This window comes from Sorex araneus, chromosome X (assembly GCF_027595985.1).
Source record: "Sorex araneus isolate mSorAra2 chromosome X, mSorAra2.pri, whole genome shotgun sequence".
Lineage (NCBI taxonomy): Eukaryota > Metazoa > Chordata > Mammalia > Eulipotyphla > Soricidae > Sorex > Sorex araneus.
This window is the reverse complement of record NC_073313.1, coordinates 103,746,939-103,767,587: the sequence shown is the minus strand read 5'-3', so window position 1 is coordinate 103,767,587 and position 20,649 is coordinate 103,746,939. Positions and strand designations below refer to the sequence as shown.

Genomic DNA, 20,649 nt, shown 5'->3' with positions numbered 1-20,649 from the left:
AATGCAAACTGCTGAGTAAATATTAAAAACTTTTGCTGATCTTCAACCTCCATAGATTGAAAGAATTACACATTCAAATGAGATTTCATTATTTACCTTTCACATTGCCAATGATTATTTCTGTGAAATATGCTTGTATACTGCTGAAGTGTGTGTATGCCTATCTTTTTGAAAGGAGAATGATAATGATGATTATTATTTGAATACTTAACTATGTTCTTTATATGTGCTTGCATTTATTTATCACAACAATTTTAAAATATGGTTTTATTATTTCTTTACAAATATAGAGACTGTTACAATGAGAGCTTAAGTAATTTTTCTCAAGATAAAAAGATAGAGAATGGGGGGGGCATTCAGTAAGTAGGTAGTATGGGGTTAAGGCCTTTACATTGCAAGAGTCCATCTCTAGTTCAAGTCCTGGCACCATATATAACCTCAAGCACAGAAACAAGACTATCCCTTGAACATTGCCTAGTTTGCCCCCCCTAAAAAAAAACCCTAGAAGACAGTGATAGATACAAGATTCAATTATAGGTAATCAAGCCCACAAACACAAATTCTTTACCATGATACTCTTCTTGATGGATGCAATGAGAATTATAGCACAACCCTCTCAACGCCTATATATCACAAGTATAAGCATGTGCTCATGAATGAATCCACCATGGTTTGCATGTAACCCAAGGCAGGGACTTGCTGTCTCTTAAATGTGTTTGTGCCCAGGAGTGTAATTTTGGCATACATCTGCAAAAGACTCTCCTGTGCATGTAAAACCAAATCTCTCCCTTTCCACTACTGCTCAAACTGCCTTTTGCAGACTTTGGTTCAAAATAAAATAGACTGTATGGACTTATATTGACACAAGAGGTCAGACCTGAGCTTAGAATTTAGTGTGTGCTTGTTGCATGGAGCTCCCTGAACTAGGATATAGAAAGCTATATATCCCAAAATGTGTAAGAATCTATTGGATAAAGCAGAGTTTTAAAATAAGAATGTTTTCTTTGATTCATAGAATTTCAGGTGTTTGTATGTTTGCTTTATATATTTCTGTGTTTTCCAGTTTTTGCATAGTTGAGCCTGTTTTATAACAAGAAAAATGCACCCTTAAAAATAAGAAAGTCACGGGGCTGGAGCAATAGCACAGCGGGTAGGGCGTTTGCCTTGCATGCAGCCAACCCAGGTTCTATTCCCAGCATGCCATATGGTCCCCTGAGCAATGCCAGGAGTAATTCCTGAGTGCATGAGCCAGGAGTAACCCCTGTGCATTGCCAGGTATGACCCAAAAAGCCAAAAAAAAAATAAGAAAGTTACGTAAAGTCACGTAAACACACCACTGTATTTTATTTTATTTTATTTTATTTTTTGCTTTTTGGGTCACACACAGTGATGCTCAGGGGTTACTCCTGGCTTTGCACTCAGGAATTACTCCTGGCGGTGCTTGGGGGACCATAGGGGATGCCGGGGATCGAACCCGGGTCGGCCGTGTGCAAGGCAAACGCCCTACCTGCTGTGCTATCGCTCTGGCCCCCACACCACTGTATTTTAAAGGTTCTTTGTAAGAAGAGTAACATATAAAGTAATGTGTAAGGCATGTCCTTTGCTTTTCTCTAGCCTTTCTCTTACTGAGACCTGCCTTTCACACCTTAAGTGCTAATTACTTCCAATAGATGTGGTCAGTGTCCTTTCACAGAGAAGTGAATTCACTCTAAGGTGTGAATTAGATAACTAGATTTTTGCATCCTGAGAGACATGGGAGTGGATATTCATTTTAAGAATAGAACTCTCAATGTAGGAGTACAAAATGAATAGTATTTCTGAATTATACAGTAATTTTGTTTTTATCGATCTTTCAAAAATTTTCTGATTTGTACCTGACAATGCTTGTGAGTTACTCCTTGTTCTTTGCTCTGAGTTCTCTCCTGGCAGTACATAGGGGACCATGTGATGCCAAGGATCTAACACAAGTTGATTTGCATGCAAGGTATACAAACCCCTTTCTCACTTTGCTCCCCATTTTTGGGGTGGGGTGGCCTCAACTAGTGGTACTCGGGTTACTCCGGCTCTGCACTTAAGGATTAATTCTAGCGGTGCCGTATGGGATGCCAGGGATCAAACCTGGGTTGGCTGCATATAAAGCAAGCACCTTACCAACTGTACTATCACTCTGGCCCCGTACCCCCTGTTTTTAAAAGAAATATCCATATAGTTTTTCATAGAGCCAACACTTGATGCTTTCAGTCTTTCTTATATAGGCCATTCCCTTAGGTGTGAAATAGTATCTCATCATTTCTATTTCCTTTTCCCTGATTAGAAAGTGATGTTGGACATTCCTGTGTCTGTGGGCCACCTGTATGTCTACTTTGGATAAGTATTTAGTTGGCCCATTTTTAAATTGGGGCTTCCCAAGCTTGTTTGGTTTTTGTTGTTGTTATGGGAGTCCTTTATATATTTGAATAGTGACCCTCTGTCAAATTAAGGATGTGCTAAATTAGTTCTAGACTCAGTAAACTATGGTGGTTACCAGAGGGAAGGGAGAGTAGGAATAATGAACAGTAGGATCTTTTGTTGGTGGTATGGCACTGGAATTTTGGTGGAGAGTGCGGTGACATTTATATATAGAGAAGCATTAAGCTAAACCTCCGAGAGTCTATAATATTGTGGTCAGATGATGAGTCAGTGAAAATATGAAAGTTTTAAAAATTAAAAGATAGAACTCTAGAAAGGTTTTATGTTAATAATTTACCCCAACTGTTTATCTAGATCTGCCATTTCTAATTATATAATTTAACCAAATTTATATTACTTTTAAAGATAATCTGGCTATATTATACTAATAAAAGTATGTCTGAAATGTAAACAGACATTTTTTAAAGAATAAACTAGGGGAAAAATGGACTAGGGAGTCTGAAGGCAAATATTTTGGAGGGATTTGGAGCCACTCCCAACTGTACTCTTGGCTCTGAGCTCAGGATCACTCCTTGTGGGCTCGGGAGACCATGTGGGGTTCTGGGGATTGAAACCAGGGCAGCTGCATATAAGGCAAGAAGCTTGCCCCACTGTACTGTTTCTCTAGCTCCTGGGGACAAATGTTTTGATGATGATTCTTCAGTAATACTTTCAAATGTATTCAAACCTGAATTTGAATTGAGGCAAATAAAATGATTCTGTAGGTTCTATGTCTCAGTAGTATTGTAATATGTAACATTTTCATAGTGAATCTTAGAGTTAAAATGAATACAGGATTTCAGGATCTGTGTAATATTTAGCATAAATAAAGGTGACCCTCCACATTAATACAGATTACAGATTACTGTTTTTTATATGCATAACTGGTATAGTTCTATACTTATTTTATTTTATGAATTTAGGTACATTTTAGACATCTAGATCACAACAGTTCCAACACATAATGTATGAAAATATGTTCTTTTACCTTCAAGGTGAGCTTTTCTTTTGTTTTTGTTTTAGTTTCTGTTTGGAGGTCAGACCCGACTATGCTCAGGGCTTATTCCTGCCTCTATGCTCAAATATCATTCCTGGTGGGGCTCAGGGCACCCACTATACATGGTGCTGGGGATTAAACCAGGGTTGGCCTCATACAAGGCAGGCACGCTACTCTCTGTATTATCTTTCCAGCTCCTTTCTTGTATTATTTTTGTTTTGCTTTGGTTTTTGCCACACCTGGCAGTGTTCAGGGCTTATTTCTGGCTCTGACCTCAGATAATTACTCCTGGTGGGACTGGAGGGTTCATATGGAGTCCCTGGGATTAAATCTGGGTCAGCCACATGCCAAGCAAGCACCCTCCCTATTGAGCTCTTCCTTCAGCTCCTCAATGTGAGACCTTTCTAATGTAAGAGAGCGTAGAGCTAGAATAGACACAGTCACACTTTTATTTACTTTAATTTAGGAAAATTCCTGACCAGACCTGGGTACAGTGTGATGAGTGCCTTAAATGGAGGAAGCTTCCTGGCAAGGTTGATCCATCTACACTACCTGCAAGATGGTTTTGTTATTATAATTCCCATCCAAAGTACAGGTAAGGCTACGACTCAAATGCTGTGCCTCACATAGCTCCTGATTTGTCTCAATATTCTAAAACACTGTGTATCTCATGTCTGTTCTTGTTGGCCTAGCAATCCAATCTCTGTTCTAACAGGCCTCACCCTACCTGTCCTCGTTATTTTTCATTGTCGCTGTCATCCCATTGCTCATTGATTTGCTTGAGTGAGCACCAGTAACGTCTCCATTGCGAGAGTGGTTGTTACTGTTTTTGGCATATCAAATATGCCACAGGGAGCTTGCCAGGCTGTACCGTGCAGGTGGGATACTCTCGATAGCTTGCCAGGCTCTCCGAGAGGGGTGGAAGAATCAAACCCAGGTCGGCCGCGTGCAAGGCAAATGCCCTACCCACTGTGCTATCGCTCCAGCCCATTATTTTTCATAACAATACAAAATTTAGGCTTTGGCTGTGGCTCTACCAGTCCTGTGGCTCTACCAGGCCTGTGGCTCTACTATTACCCACATAGTCCTGCTTATCCCCTACTCCATGATTAGGTAGTGTTATTCCTCTGAACTCAAAATGACTACACATTCTATCTGCCTATACAAATCTTACCTAAGCTAAAATATTCTGTGTGATATTTTTCAAGTTGGTAGTCATTTATAGCATTTTTACTCTTAAGTCATACACTGTATTTATTCATTTTTCATTTTATGGTTTTGGTAAATGTTTCTTATGTATATAGTTAGGCTCTTCCAAAGATTTAAGCTCCATGAAACTAAGGGCTTTGCATTTCAGATTGAGTTGATGGTTCTCTTCAAATGCTTCGTGTACTTAAATCTGTTGTAGAAGCTATTGTATATTCAGTGCTTTTTGCTTACATATTTGCCTTCCAAATATGCTGTATGTTCCTTGGACGTAGAGCCTGGTATATCCATAAATACTTATTTCCTTTTAACAGTTTTCATTTCACTTAGTAATTCATGGGTTCATCGTAATCAGTTTAATTTAATTCAGCCATCACTGTATCACTGTCATCCTATTGTTCATCAATTTGCTTGAGCGGGCACCAGTAACAAGATCCATTGTGAGACTTGTTACTGTTTTTGGCATATTCAATATGCCATGGGTAGCTTGCCAGTCTCTGCTGCGTGGGCAAGATACTCTCAGTAGCGTGCCGGGCTCTCTGAGACGGATGGAGGAATCAAACCCCGGTCGGCCACGTGCAAGGCAAATGCCCTACCCACTGTACTATCGTTCCAGCCCAATTCAGCCATGACTTTCTTAATTTTTTTCCTACAAGACAAGTATGGTTTTAAAAGGTACTAGAGTATATGCTCTAGAAAAAAAGATTTAAAATGGAGAAAATTAGATTAAGCGAATTCCAAATCTATAATCTATAAGCGGTCTCCTGTCGTCTCCAGATGTGCCTAAGCACCTCTCCATGGAGATTAAGTATTGGTAAGTAGGAGTGTGTAATTAGAATATGGGACTAACTGCTTAGAATACTCATTTTTTAATCTGTACCTCCTATTAGTTCGCACTTGTGGAATATTTTGCCACTTACGAAGTAGAGTAGCCTATAGGTTTCCAATTATTACTGATTTTTATTTTGAGGATACTTTTGATAAATGAATTGTAGTTTTTAGTACTCCTTTTAGATTTTACTGCTAAAATTCTGATTCTCATGTTTTATATATAACAATGTCTTTCCATTTATATAATTTCTTTATTTTCCTCTTCTTTTTTTTTAAGAAATATTTTATTGAACCACCGTGAAAAAAAGAAAAAAAATACAAAGCTTTCAGGTTTAAGTCACAGTCAAATACTGATTAATCCACCATCCCTACACCTGTGCACCCGTTCCACCACCAAGAACCCCAATACACCCCCCTCCCACCCCACCCCCCATCTAAGTAGCTAATGATATTCCCATTATTCTCTATATATATTGAGTACATTCCATATTTCCATACAGAACTCACTATTATTGATTGGAAATTTTCCCCAACAATCAGGCCTGCTGAATAGGCATCATCTAATAATTTATCTTCATTGCTAAGAGTGAAGACTTTAAGTGAAGACTTTAAAACTTAGCGATAGCGGCCGCGCGGTTTTGGGTTTCTAATATTTTAGCTCAGTTCACAGTCAAAATGGATGGCTGCAAGCATCCGCTTTGGTGCCAAAATGGGTTAGGAGACCTCAGGATCACAGTCAATAGGCGCGGAGGCTCTGCTTCTCGTGCCGCGGCTCTCGGTTCATCTCTGGGCGGAAGGCGCGCCGGGAACACCTCCCCTCCCAGGACCACCTACAGGCTACGTCACTAAAGAAAGTCCTACCTCCTGGTGGAGGGGTCTTAGAGGGTGGCTCTTACCACGTGGCTGCTGCCGCTGCCGCCATTTTCGCTCAGAAAAATGGGGTGGAGAGGGAAAAAAATCCCTCCCCGGGCTGCACGAGGTTGTAGCTCAGTTCACAGTCAAAATGCATGGCTCAAGCATCCGCTCTGGTGCCAAAATGGGTTAGGAGACCTCAGGATCACAGTCAATAGGCGCGGAGGGTCTGTTTCTCGTGCCGAGGCTCCAGGTTCCTATTTTCCTCTTCTTAAGATCCTTAATATTCATTTTATAATGTAAGTTCCTCATCCCGTTTGCTGTTCTCAATCATAGCTTCTGATTTTATCCATCAGGCATTATCATCTAGTCTCGTGCTTCTAGACTACATTATTAGAAAGCAACTTTTTACCTTCCTCACAGAGTGGCCTTGAAGGAAGACAAGCATAGTATTAGAAGAGAAAGCAACACAAGTTAGGAGTCATAAGTTCCAGTTTCCCGACAGTATAGGATAGGGGTGGTCATATCTTTCAATGCTTCAAATATTCCTGGTATTGAATACAAAGAAATATTTTGACACTTTATGCTACAAAGACTAGTATAATAGTATTGGAGAGAAGCTAGAAATCAAACAAGGAAAAGTTCCAAAACTTTAAAGCCTAAATTTATACTCCTCTCTATACTGCAGGAGATGCTCTGTTCCAGAGGAGCAAGAACTCACTGATGAAGACCTGTGCCTGAGCAAAGCTAAGAAACAGTTGAGTATACTGATACGGTGTTTTATGTCCTATAGTAGATGCCCATCATCATAGGATGGGGTGGGTATTGGGAAGATAAATGATACGTTTTTTAAAATAATTTCCTTCCTCATATCTCTAATTCTTTATTTCTTCTGATCATCTTATGAATATCTCAACTACTGGGTACCTTTAGTCTGTTCCCCTCCCTCCACAGTCCTTGTCTATTTTGATGAAGCATTTGAAATCTCTATGGAGTAGCAGTGTTCAGGAAGGCGCCCGATGTTACTCAGTGAATCTCACACTATTTGTAATTAGCAAAGAATATCGTAATCTAAATCTACAATGGTGATCTGTTTCAGACTGAGAAATTTCAAAAGTGAACTAAAAACACTTTCATCTTCTAGAGATCAAACTGTTGAGAAGAAGAAGGTGCCAAAGGAAAATGAGACCCAACAGGTAAGAGATAATCTGCCCTCCTTCTTTTCTCACTAAACGTTTTCCCCAACAGAGGACACAGGTTGAAGGAAGCAGCGATCTTGAAAGCTGGCATAGAAATAATGAGCCATTTCCTCTGGTGGTCTTTTTTCCCCTTGGATCTTTTGATTTCGCTTTGTTCTGCTATTGCTGATGTTCACTGCACCCAAAATAGAAGAGCTAAATTGTTTTCTTAGATATAGTCTTAGTACTCATTGTGGACAGTGTAAATGTCACATTCTGTGTCTTAATATTCGGGGCTGTGTTCCATCCTCATACAGGCTGCTCCTGTTGAGTGTGTGGTTTTCCTCAGTCTTTTTTTCTTCCAGGATTCAGAGGTGATGCATTCCTCCTTCCTCTTGGGAAGAAGGGGTGGTTCTTTGTGTTCCCCCCCCCATCCCTGCTTTCAGGCTGGCTGGCTTTTATAAAGACTCTGCTGTTTTGAATTTTCAGGAGCACTGTCTCTCGGACATGGTTGCCCAGCTCCGGACGCTGAAGGGTGCAATAAGGTTGGCCGTCCTTTCAGGGACACTCCTTTCCTGACAGCCACCATAGCACCCATGAATCTACCCCACCCAACCTTGACTTTCTGCATGACTTTCCTCTTGATCGTCTTTCCTAGAGATAGCTGCTAGTCGCATGTTAGACTCACATTCCACCCACTCGAGCAGGGTGAGGTCAGACTGGTGAGGATAGAGGCAATTTAATACCATGTCCTCTTCTGACATCCTACCCAGGTATATAAACAGGGTTTCATACCCTACAGTCTTGGCCTAAGAGCCTGATCTAGAGATTGGGAGATTTCCTGGGTCTGCCTTGTCCTCATTCAGTTTACCTCCCTTTAATATTCCTGTACCTTCATCACTTATTCTATCTTCATAAGCTGGCTCTCCCAGGAGATCCCAGACGCATGTCTCTGTGTGTGCACTATGAATATATGTTAGTCTCTCGCATGCATTTCTTCAGCACAGACACTTGCAGCAGTGCTTATTCCCTAAACCTTCCCCTCATTACAGCTCTCAGAAGAGTGAAAGCCCAGCTCCAAACTGGGTCACAGGAGAGAAGTAGATAGTTGTTAGGGGGCCTGGGTTAGCTGTGGGTGGGATAACTCTAGGAGCCAATAAGTGAGCTGGGGAGGTCTGATGGTGTTTAGGTAAGGTTATAACTGAACGTGCCTGGGTTCAGTGTGTCCTAGTGTACGTTACTGCGCGCTGTTTGTTTTGTGTAGGAAACACTGTCTTTTTATTTGGTCAAGTATTTTTTCCTAGCATCCGAAGGATTGACTCATCCTTTGGTATTTAGTTTGATATTGGAGTTTTTATATGTCTTTCTTTCTTTTCTAGGCACCCTCTGTTCCATTTAAGATTCCCACTATTCAAGACATGGATGATTCAAATAACAAGACAGTTAGATATGAGGGAATTAATAGCCCTAGCCCGCTTTCATCTCCTGGAGAAGAAAACAGAACACCTTCTCTTCAACTTAAGCCCCTGGATACCAGTGCTTTTCAGTTTTCCAGGTGAGTAGAAATCATGGACTACTCTTTAGCAAGACTGAGTCAGTTTTTCTCTAAACTAAGATGATTTAGTTATCCTGTTTATTTTCCTAAGGTCTGTGCTTAGGACTCAGAAAGAGAAACATCATTTTTGGGTGAACAGAATTACATCTTATGTGTGCACCCCCAAATTTTTTTAAACATTTTCGTTATATTACAATTGCTGCTCTGTGAAATATATGTAATTTTTTAAGAGAAACAATTCTAATGTCATTATAGATGAACTCTTATATGTTCACATTACTTTGGAAATTGTGTAAGTGAAATAGTAGGCATGAAAACATTTTTGAAGAGCATAATGTGTATGCAAATGTAAGGCAGTATTACATAGATAATGCACTTTGATTAGAATTATGTATATCCATTTTTCTATGTCTCTTATGCCTATAAAATAATACCCATGTCATTATAAAGGTTGCTACTAGAAATTTGTGCCAATAGGTACTATCCATTTAGTTCATTGTTTCCTGGAATAAATTATTAGTATAAATTTAGACTTTGAAGTTTTGGGACATTTCTTTGTTTAACTTCTAGCATCTCATCCATACAACTATACTAGTCTTTGTAACATAAAGTGTCAGAGTATTTCTTTGTATTCAATATCAGGAATATTTGAAGCATTCAAAGATAGACTGCCCCTATCCTAGATAGAGTATTGGGAAACTGGAACTTTGGACTCCTAACTTGAGTTGCATTCTCCTCTCTACTATGCTTCTCTCTTCCTGCAAGGCCACTCCATGGGGCAGGCATATAGTTGCTAATAGGAAAAAGTTCTACATTCATTGACAAGGTGGCTCATATAGGGGGGTATGAATGTTTCATTGGCTTTTCCAACTTAGACATATTTTATAAGATAGAAGCAAAATAATTTCAACATAATTTCAATTATAATTTCAACATAATCGGTTGAAAATGAATCCTGTTATCCCACACACATTATACCCACTGTTAATGATTCTTTTGCTTGTTTCTTGTTTCATACGTATCTCATGTAGGCACACATCTCTACTGGTATGCAAGTTCCTTATACAGTGATTCTTCTATAATTAAGTGTTGCAGATAGAATAACCCTATAACACCCAGCATGAATAAAATTTTTAAAATAGAAGCTAAACTAATAAAACTAATAGAACACTAAGGAAATTAAATGAGAATATATATGAGGCATCTAGAGCACTCTAGTATTGAAAGTGTATTTCCTAAGATTGAACTATAGGTAACCAAATGATACAGTTCAGTCTTAGTCTTGGAAGGCTTAAGCCCAATTTTTCTCTCTTCTCATGCAGAGCTTTAGATTATCCATTGTAGGTTAAGAGAAGTATAGAGTAAGTACTATATCTTTCGGAGCGTCTTATTACTTTTCTAAGATGGTTATGGAATATTAACGTATCATTGTTTCTGAAGGCTATCCTTTCCCTACTGTTAACCACTTTGATTTTCTTCATTACTGTAAAGTAAGTGATAGCCTGAAGATGTAAAAGATAACCACGTGTGTATTTGATCAGTGCAGTGTGGCAGCATATCCATTGGGTGGCATGCTACATCAATATTTATTGGGAATTTTATATGTAGAACTACTATATTCAGAGTTATATTTTGGCTATAGATGACAGCCAGAGTACTTTATGTGATCTTTAAGGAGAAAGATATGCATGTAAGTGAAGTCAATAATAACATGTGTCATGTAAGTCAATAAGTGATGATTGTATCTGTCATTTCAAGTTACATGTGTAGGGAAATTCATGTTCTTTGGACTGAATCTGCCACTAAATAAGGAAAAATGAAGGTGCTCATGAGATTATTAAAATATATAGAACTAAGATCTAAAGGAGCCATAGGCTTATGCACCAAAGGGAGAATTAGTGACTGTAATTTATTTAGCTATTTAGAGAGATTGTGATTGTATTTCAGAGGCTGATTGATTACTGTTTTTAAAGGATTAAAAAAAAAACCCTTCCAAATTACACTTTACTGGTGGAGGCAATATATTTGAATATGTTTAAAGGATTACTTGAAACAACAAACATAAGGTAGAGATATAACAATTCTAAAATGAATAATACTGTTTCGGATGCAGGGATGCAAGCATTGAAAAATATAGTCCAATAGAAAAATTTCTAGAATACAGAAATGAGGAGCATGTTAGATTCTTTCACCAACAAATAACCATTTAACTGCAAGAAATCAGAAACCATTTTTTAAAAAAAGAAAACTCATTTTGAGTTCCTGAAAATTGTTCTAGTGGCAGTCAAAAAATAAAATATTTAGGGCTAGAGTGATAGAACAGCGGTAGGGTATTTGCCTTGCACGTGGCCAACCTGGGTTAGATTCCTGGCATCACATATGGTCCCCCAAGCACCACCAGGAGGAATTCCTGAGTGCAGATCCAGAAGTAACCCTTGAACATTGCCGGGTATGACCTAAAAAGCCAGCAAAGAAAAAAGAAAACAGTCAAATATTCATTCAAGGTAACCTATTAAATATCAAGAATAACAGCAAGAATTTCTGGCATTTTGCCAACCCCATTCCCATTCCAAAGCTGTGTTTTAAAGAAAGCAACTTGAGGGGCTGTAATCCAGTGTCTCGCTGTGCTTTCATATGGGAGGGACAAGTCTCTAAATAAAAGATTTCACTCTTGGACAACGACCACCCCTCACCCCAGACTTTGAGGAGTGGCATAGAGATTCTGTTAGGGAGAGAGAGACAGGCCTTGATGATGAAAAACTAACTCTGCCTGAGGAAATGACTGTGGATCAGATTGTGGAGAGTTCTGGGTCCAAAGAGAATTATGAAAGGTAATGGGAATCTTAATAAAGAAAAAGATTAAAAATACTCATAGCTCCATGATACAGGTTACCCCAAGCAAAATGGCTGAAAAATCAGAAAGCCAAGGAAAAATACATTTTAAAAAACAGTTTGTAAGGTGAACTTGAAAGTGGTCCCCTAGCTTTATTCAAAGATAAAACAGTAAAAGACAGGAGTCTCAGTCACACAGTCTCTGACAGACACTGGTTAACCAGTAACCTTCTCTGATTCATTGCCAACACCTGAAAAATCAGTATATAAAAGTAAATCACCTATAGCCCTGGGATCATGGAAGACTGTGTACTGCTCAAGGCTGTGTCTGTCAGAGGTGATTGTAATGGGAAATCTAAGCTGCTTTATATGGAGCACAAACATATATTTTTTGAACTGTTAGAGCAGCCTCCAAACTGCATATCCTATGGTAAAAGGCAAATAATCAAACTTAGGGGGCGGGGTGGAGCTATACTGGGATTCTTGGTGGTGGAATATGAGCATTGGTGAAGGGATGGGTATTCGAGCATTGTATAACTGAGATTTAAACCTGAAAACTTTGTAACTTTCCACATGTGACTCAATAAAAAATTAAAAACAGAATAATCAAACTTGTTTAAGGGGGCTTAAGTACAGTTTTGTTTCGTTGTTTTTTGGCCACACTAAGCTGTGTACAGGGCTTACTCCTGGCTCTGCACTTAGGGATCACTGCTGACAGGGTTCAGGGGACCATATGTGATACCAGAGATCTTACGTGGTCTTCTGTATAAAAGACAAAACTGCTATACTATGGCTGTAGCCCTCAAACACAATTTTTTTTTTGCTTTTTGTGTCACACCCAGCGATGCTCAGGGGTTACTCCTGCCTTTGCACCAGGAATTACTCCTGGTGGTGCGTGGGGGACCATATGGGATGCCGGGGATTGAACCCGGGTCGGCCGCGTGCAAGGCAAACGCCCTACCCGCTGTGCTATTGCTCCGGCCCCCCTCAAACACAATTTTTGACAAGTAACCTATGATGCCCAGATCAAAATCAAGAAAATAACCTGAGCAGGGACAATCAGAAACTAAACACTCTGGACGAAATAAATTTCATGGAGGATAACTCCTGTAAGTCACTACAAAACAACCAAGCAAACAGAAACAGCATTGATTCCTCAAGAGGAGGGGATAAGAGTTGTTACCCTATATCATTTGAAATACCTCACTTTCAGTTCAGATAAATAGTATGGGGGTTAAGGCACATGCCTTGCTTGCAGCTGACCACAGGTAGAACACTGGCACCACATATAGTCACCCAAGTACTGCCAGGAGTGATCCTTGAGCACAGATCCTGGAGTAGGCCCTGGTCATCACCAGGCAAAAATATCTCAAATCAAAGTAGCAATTGTTTTGGTAAGAGAGATAGTATGGGATTAGAACACATGCTTTGCATGCAGCTAACCTTGATTAGGTCCTCAGTACCACATCATCCCCCCTAGCATTGCCAGATGTAGCCCTGGAGGTGTTCCCAAGGACCAGTAGGGTGGCCTGAGTAGTCTTTGGCACTTTAGGACCCAAACAGCACCATATCCTCAGGCCCTCTCATTTAGCAGTCAGGAGTAAGCCCTGAGTACAACCAAATGTAGCCCCCAAACAAAAAAAGAATGTAACTTTGTCCCTAACCCTTCACACATACAATTTGCTGATAACAAGTGTCATTAAAGGAGAAATGACAATGGAAGGAATAAAATAAGATAGCATCTAGTCACAACAGAATCAGTCTGACCTTGGTAGGAATTTGTAAACTATGACTAAAGCAGTCTGACTTAGATGTTTGTCTAAAATGCAAGTAAATGAAGAATGGCACCAAGAAAAACCAAAAGATCCCCAATTTCGCCAAGATTCTGCAGGAGAGCTCTTCTGGGATTCTTCAATACCAGTTGGGAGGCTCTCCCCAATGCATGAATAGTTTATTGTCAAAAAATAAGAGACATGCAACAAAACAGGAAAGTATGACTAGAAATTAGGAAAAACTAAGCGGGGGGTGTGTGTGGAGGAGTAGAGGACTACTACAGAAAGTAAGGCACTTGCCTTGCATGCAGCAGAAATGGCTGCAACCCTTGTTCAAATCCCTGCACCATGTATGGCTGCCTGATCACCACCAGGATTTATTTGTAAGCTCAGGGCAGAGAATTGCCTCTGGCGAGTCATAGACATTGCCTTAGAAAGACTTAGGTACTAAATTTAGCAAGATTTTAAAGCAGCAATTGTTTAATATGTTCAAAAAGAACTAAATAAGGCCATGTCTCATCAAATAGAAAATCTCAATAAAGGAACAGAAATTACTTTTTTTGGAAGGCTTTTGATCACATCCAACTTCTTAGTACTAACAACTGGCTCTGTTCAGCGGTCACTCTTGGCTGTACTTAGGGGATCATAGGTAATGCTAAGGATCGAACCAGAGTCAGCTATATGCAAAGAAAGTGCCTTAACCTCTGCACTATCTCTGTGGCCCCAGAAACTACCCTTTAAAAACAGAAAGTAAAAATAGAAATTTTTGAGTAGAAACTTAAAATACTCCTGAAAATTTCAAAGAAGGACTTCAATAGCATATAAAATTTGGCAGAAGAAAAATTCATCAAAATAGAAGGTAAATCAGTCACAGATTATGCTATCTGGAAAACAGAAAGAAGAAGATAGATTAAAGAAATACGGTACATTATTGAGTACAGGAACATAGTTCAACTGTGAGAACAAGAAGAGAAGAAAATGGGTATAAAATTATTTAAGGAAATAATGGTTTAAAGTTTCCAAATTAGAGAGCTTAAAATGGAATCAATTCATAGAGATTGACAACAAAACATAACACAAATATTGAAAGCAAATGGCAAAGATAAAGTCTCAAAGGCATCTTGAGACTTTCTTGCCCTAATACAACTTTGTTCCCAGCCACTTCATTCATCGTATACAAGATAAATTAATGGCTGACTTATGAGAAATAATGCAGACCTAAAGGCTGAAAGCAAATAGCACCAAATAATAATTTGAATTTATATGAGAAAACAATACTGGCAATGGTAACTAAAATTATAAAGGAAAATATAATAGCATGTTTCTTTTTATTTTAACCGGTTTAAAGAATAATTATATAAAACTGTTACTATCGATATGTGATTTTATAGATGTATATAATTTTATCATTGAGTTCATATGTACATATAAAATTTGACAAAACCGCCACTAAAAGAGGGGGGTGGAAGGAAATCTGTATTTTAGTAGAAAAGTGCCAATAGATAAAGAAGAAATGGAGAAAATGAAAAAGGTTGGTTGGACATAAATGTTATAAATAATTATATCATTGCTCTGTTTTCTCCTCTGAGCTTTCTTAAAGATATATAAGACATATAAGTTAATGATTTATAATGATTTTTGTTATAGTTACAAACGTTAAGCTAGAAAAATACCGATATAAAAAGAGGAAAGATAGAACAAAATGACCTAAAAGACATGACACGTACAGGAAACAAAAATCTAAGTAGGAGAAATAAAGTTCATAATGTTGATAACAACAGCAAATGTGACTAAACAATCCAATCAAAAGACATGATCCGATTGATTTTATAAAATTTAGTTATTCTGCTTACAAGAGAAACACTTTAGATTCAAAGATGTAAGTGGGTTGAAATTTAAAAAAATGGAAACTGCAACCATAAGAGAGCTGGAGTAGTTCTACTAATGTCAGACAAAATATACTTTAAACAAAAATATTAGTAGATACGGAGAGGGAATTTTAATTCTAGTAAATTCCATCAGGAAGATACAATAATTATATCCATATGTGAACCTAACACCCTTCAAAGATAATAAAGCAAAAACAGAGTTGAAGGGAAAAATAGATAATTTAACAGTAGTAGTTATAGGTTTCAATATCCCAGTTTCAATAAAGGGTAGAAGATCAACAAGGAAACAGAAGAACAATAAGGAAATAGAAATGTTGATGATGGGGTAAATCAACTGGACTTCACAGATATATGTACACACAGAGCAGTCCACTCCATATTCATTTTAAGTGCACATGGACTGTTTCTTAAGAGTAGACCATGTGTTAAATCGTAAAAGGATTGACATCATACAAATTATGTTTTCCAGCCACAACAAAATTAAATCAGAAGTAAAAACAGAAAGAAATTAAAGTATGTGAGAATTAAATAGGAAACTCCAGTATGCCGTTGAACATATGGAAATGAGCAAATGAAAGTAGCAAATGAGTAAGAGAAGAAACCACACGGGATGTTAGAAAATATCTTGAAGAAAATTCAAACAAAATAAAACAAGTTGTAAATGCTCACATTGAAATTGCCTCTTGCTATTTGGGTATGTTGGCAGGCCACCACACCTAACCTTCGTGCTATTCCTGACTCAGCTCAGAATTCACTCCTGGCAGTATTCAGGAGCATCAACAGCGTTGGCCTCATCCAAGTCAAGTACCTTAACCCCTTGTACTATCTCTCCAGCTCCACTCATATTTATGTTGAAACTATACCATGAATGATCTGTATTCAAATTTAAATTACAAAACTAGAGCAAGTTGAACTCAAATCAAGGAAAGAAGGAAATATTGAAGCTTGAAATGGAAGTGGAAAAAATCAAAAATAGACTAAGATCAGTGGAGTCAACACAAGTTTTTAAGAACATATTGGGTTAGAGGTTTATTACTGATGTTCACAGAAATTGCAGAGAAATGTGGACAGTCCAGAGATGCCTGATGTGATCAATATCATAATTGAACTCACTGAAAATTGGAAGTTTATTTTTACCTAGAAATATTTTAGTTTTCTGGAAAGAATAGTCATAAAGATTAAAATGGGGGTCCATTCTGTTGCAAGATACTACATTGCCTATGAATTTTGCTGGAAGCCAACTGTTTTGTTAATTCCTTCAACTGTTGGTGCATATCATAGATGAAATGGACGGTAGCTTGAGTTCACTATCTTGGGCTTCCCTGAAGAGAAGGAGTGACTATTTGCCCATGATAGAAGTATCGCCACCCCCCCCCGGGGTAAATGCTTTGTATTGGTTGATTACATTTCTTTATTTCCGAACCTAGGCCCTGTGTTTTATTTTTACAAATGAATAAGGTCAATGACCACAACAAAGTTGGCTAGTAAAGGCAATATATGATATTTTGTTAGAATATAAAAGTCTGTCTAAATGTTTGAGACTGGAAAGTTTCTGTTACACGTTACAATTTATGAGCTGACTAGGTTCTTCTCCATGTACTCCACTAATCTTTGTCAGGACATTTTTTCTTTAATCTCATCAAAGGGGAATTTGTATGTGCGTTTTTTTTGTGGTTTGTTCTGTTGGTGCCATTCTTCATTTACTTGCATTTTAGACAAACATCTAAGTCAGACTGCTTTAGTCATTGTTTACAAATTCTTACCAAGGTCAGACTGATTCTGTTTTGACTAGATGCTATCTTTATTCCTTCCATTGTCATTTCTCCTTTAATGACACTTGTTATCAGCAAATTGTATGTGTGAAGGGTTAGGAATAATGTTACATTCTTTTTTTTTGTTTGGGGGCCATATTCGGCTGTACTCAGGGCTCACTCCTGGCTGTACACTGAGGGATCATTCCTAACAGTTTCCAGTGAACCTTATGGGGTGCCAGGAATCAAACAGCATGCAAGGCAAGAACCCTACTTGTTGTACAGTCTCTCCAGGCCCTAAAGTTACATTCTTGATGTGAAATGATCCTCAAATGTAAGTTGAGTTCAGTTTTAACCTAGGCCTACAGAGAAAAAAGGGCCCCATAAAATAAGAACCTGTATTGTGCCCATTTCAAATGCGATTTCTTCTTTTTCTTCTTTCAGCAAGTACAAATGGATCCTAGGTGAGGAGCCTGTTGAGAAACGAAGAAGGCTCCAGAATGAGATGACACCTCCTCTAGATTATTCTATGCCTGGATCTTACAGAAGGGCAGAGGCAGCTGCAGCCTACCCAGAAGGGGAGAATAGCCGTGATAAATCTAGTTCTGAGAGAAGCACACCGCCGTATCTCTCTCCAGAATACCCTGAAGCAAACAAGAATACCAGTCGAAGTAGGGAGGTCTCAGTTCTGTGCTCTGGTGCTCAAGATCAGCACCAGGGGTCCCCGTTTGCTGAAGAGGTAGAAAATCAGATGCCAAGATTGGTAGCAGAATCTAACAGAAGCAGCACAACTGTACACAAGGAAGAAGTCAACAAAGGACCTTTTGTAGCTGTTGTCGGTGTTGCAAAAGGTGTTCAAGATTCAGGGGCTCCCATTCAGCTGATCCCGTTCAATAGAGAGGAGCTTGTTGAGAGAAGAAAAGCAGCAGCTGAATCCTGGAACCCAGTGCCTTTTGCTTCTGGGTCCTCTACTGCCAGCCCTTCCGCAGCCACTGGTGAGAAAGGAAGAGGCTATGAGGAGGGTGCAGGTCGTAATATGCCAAAGGTGAAGAACCAAAGAGAGCTGGAAGAACTGAAGAGAACCACAGAAAAACTGGAACGTGCTTTGGCTGAAAGGAATTTGTTCAAGCAAAAGGTTAGGACAGTATTTTACCAGCAGGAATACAGTTGTTTGTAAGGGGCCAGTGAGTTGGAGCTCTGATGGCTTCACGTTCTGAAACCCTTTAAGCAAAATAAGCTATTGAATGATTCTGTGGCATATCCCCAATAGATTAAATCCTAATGGTCTTCCTTGTCATGTCCGGGAATGAGAAAGATTCATATGTGGATGCATACATATGTAGAGGACTCTCTAGTTGAGTATCACTATCATCCCATTGATCCTTGATTTGCTCAAGTGGGCCCAGTAACGTCTGCATTCATCCAGCCTTGACATTTTAGCAGCCTCTTTTTACTCGTTCTTCCATCGCATTAGAGGCTTTTTCAGGGTCAGGAGAATGAGACCCATCATGGTTATGGGTTTGACATATGAATACACCATCCTGTTTGGCATATGAATATGCCATGGGGACCTTGCAAGGCTCTCCCTCAGGTTGAATATATTCAGGAGAATTCCTGGCATTTGCTTTAGATATCTATATTATGTGGGTTCATTGACTTGTTGTTTTGTGGGCTGCAGGTGGAGGAGCTGGAGCAGGAAAGAAATCACTGGCATTCTGAATTCAAGAAGGTCCAGCATGAATTGGTGACCTACAGTGCCCAGGAGACCGAAGGCCTGTATTGGAGCAAGAAACACATGGGCTATCGTCAGGCTGAATTCCAGATTCTGAAAGCGGAGCTGGAAAGAACCAAAGAGGAAAAGCAAGAACTGAAAGAAAAACTGAAGGAGACAGAGATGCACCTGGAAATGTTGCAGAAGGCTCAGGTGTCCTGCCGGACCCCAGAGGGAGATGACCTAGAAAGGTTAATTAACAGGGTTTAGTTATCAGCTTGTGAGTGCTAATGGGAAGAAGCCCTTAGGACACCCCTCACCGCCCATGTACCCCATGTGCCCCATGTACCCACGATAAGGGAGAAAATCTTAACTTTTAATTCATGGGCCCCCAAGGATTGAGGAATTACTGCTTAGAGAGTTGTACTCACTTTCCCTGTGCTTGGTGGCTTAAGCTCCCTGCGCTTTCTTCCTTCTTTCTAGTTAATGGAAACATAATTGTTGAAAAACTTAGGTCCATTTTTAAGGAGCTTCATTTTGTTCTGTTGGCTAATGACTTCATGTCATCTCTTCTCCTGCCCATCATACAGGGCTTTGGCAAAGCTTACGCGGCTGCGTATCCACGTCAGCTATCTCCTTACTTCTGTCCTCCCTCATTTGGAGCTTCGTGAGATCGGGTTTGACTCAGAACGAGTGGATGGGATCCTGTATACAGTGCTGGAGGCAAATCACATACTGGATTGAGCACCAGACTATATACTCTCTAGACCCTTTCTAACCTTCGCTGTTCTGTTTTCCCTCTTCCCTTCTTTTCTCTTTACCTTCCTCTCCTCTTCCCACCCTCCCCTCTCCTCTACTTTCCTCACTTTCCCTCCGCCTCCACTCCTCTCTCCTCCTCTCTTTTCCTCCCCTGTCCCATACTCAACTCTCTTCTTTCATCTTTTCCTCTCCTTGTGTTTTCCTCGTTTCCTCCTTTCTTCCCTTCCTCTCCTCTCCATTCATCAATCCCTCTCTACTCCTCTCCTTCTCTCTCTCACCTCTTGCCTTATATAGATAAATTTGGCTAAATACTGGCTCTTAATCAGTCTGCTTCTATTCAGCTTTTGGTGTGGAGGAAGAAGCTAGTTTAAGTAGCATTTCACGAATTCAGAATAGAAAAACAACAGTTGCCAAAACTAGGTTACCCGAAAGCTTTAATGTTCGTGATACTTGGCCTATTTCATATGCTTTCTAAAATAGTTTATATTCATTTAGGTTAAATAAGTCAGAAAATATTGGGTCCAATGAACCAGGTGTTTTGGGACAAATTGAGAAGTTTAACTCATGGTTTCAACTTTCAAGGATCTAACAATTTAGATGGAAACAAAAGACAGGCACCAAGTTAACTAACTTGTACATGCAAGTGATAGAGACATACGAATTTCGGGGGTGGAAATTCAAGGACTCACCTCAGAAATGGAACCTAAACTATTCTTTGTTTAAAAACTAAGCATGACCATACTGTTAACATTGGTTTTTCTTTAGGTGATAGGACTGTGGTTGATATTTTTCTGCTTCCTGTCTTCTGCCTTTCCAAGTTTTCTATATAATAAAGCTGATTTTTCCTTCATTGAAAAAATAAACTTCT

At 39.2% G+C, this 20,649-nt stretch overlaps 1 protein-coding gene across 1 annotated transcript in view; it reads left to right on the top strand.

Annotated features, from left to right (window-relative positions):
* MORC4 (MORC family CW-type zinc finger 4) overlaps positions 1-20,649 on the top strand; it is an 80,983-nt gene extending 60,334 nt beyond the window's left edge. Inside the window, exons 11-17 of the mRNA XM_055121748.1 lie at positions 3,912-4,040; positions 7,023-7,091; positions 7,479-7,530; positions 8,892-9,067; positions 17,756-18,446; positions 18,990-19,273; positions 19,613-20,649. Coding sequence (XP_054977723.1) covers positions 3,912-4,040; positions 7,023-7,091; positions 7,479-7,530; positions 8,892-9,067; positions 17,756-18,446; positions 18,990-19,273; positions 19,613-19,766 — 1,555 coding nt within the window. The 3' untranslated portion in view covers positions 19,767-20,649. The remainder of the gene's footprint in view (positions 1-3,911; positions 4,041-7,022; positions 7,092-7,478; positions 7,531-8,891; positions 9,068-17,755; positions 18,447-18,989; positions 19,274-19,612) is intronic.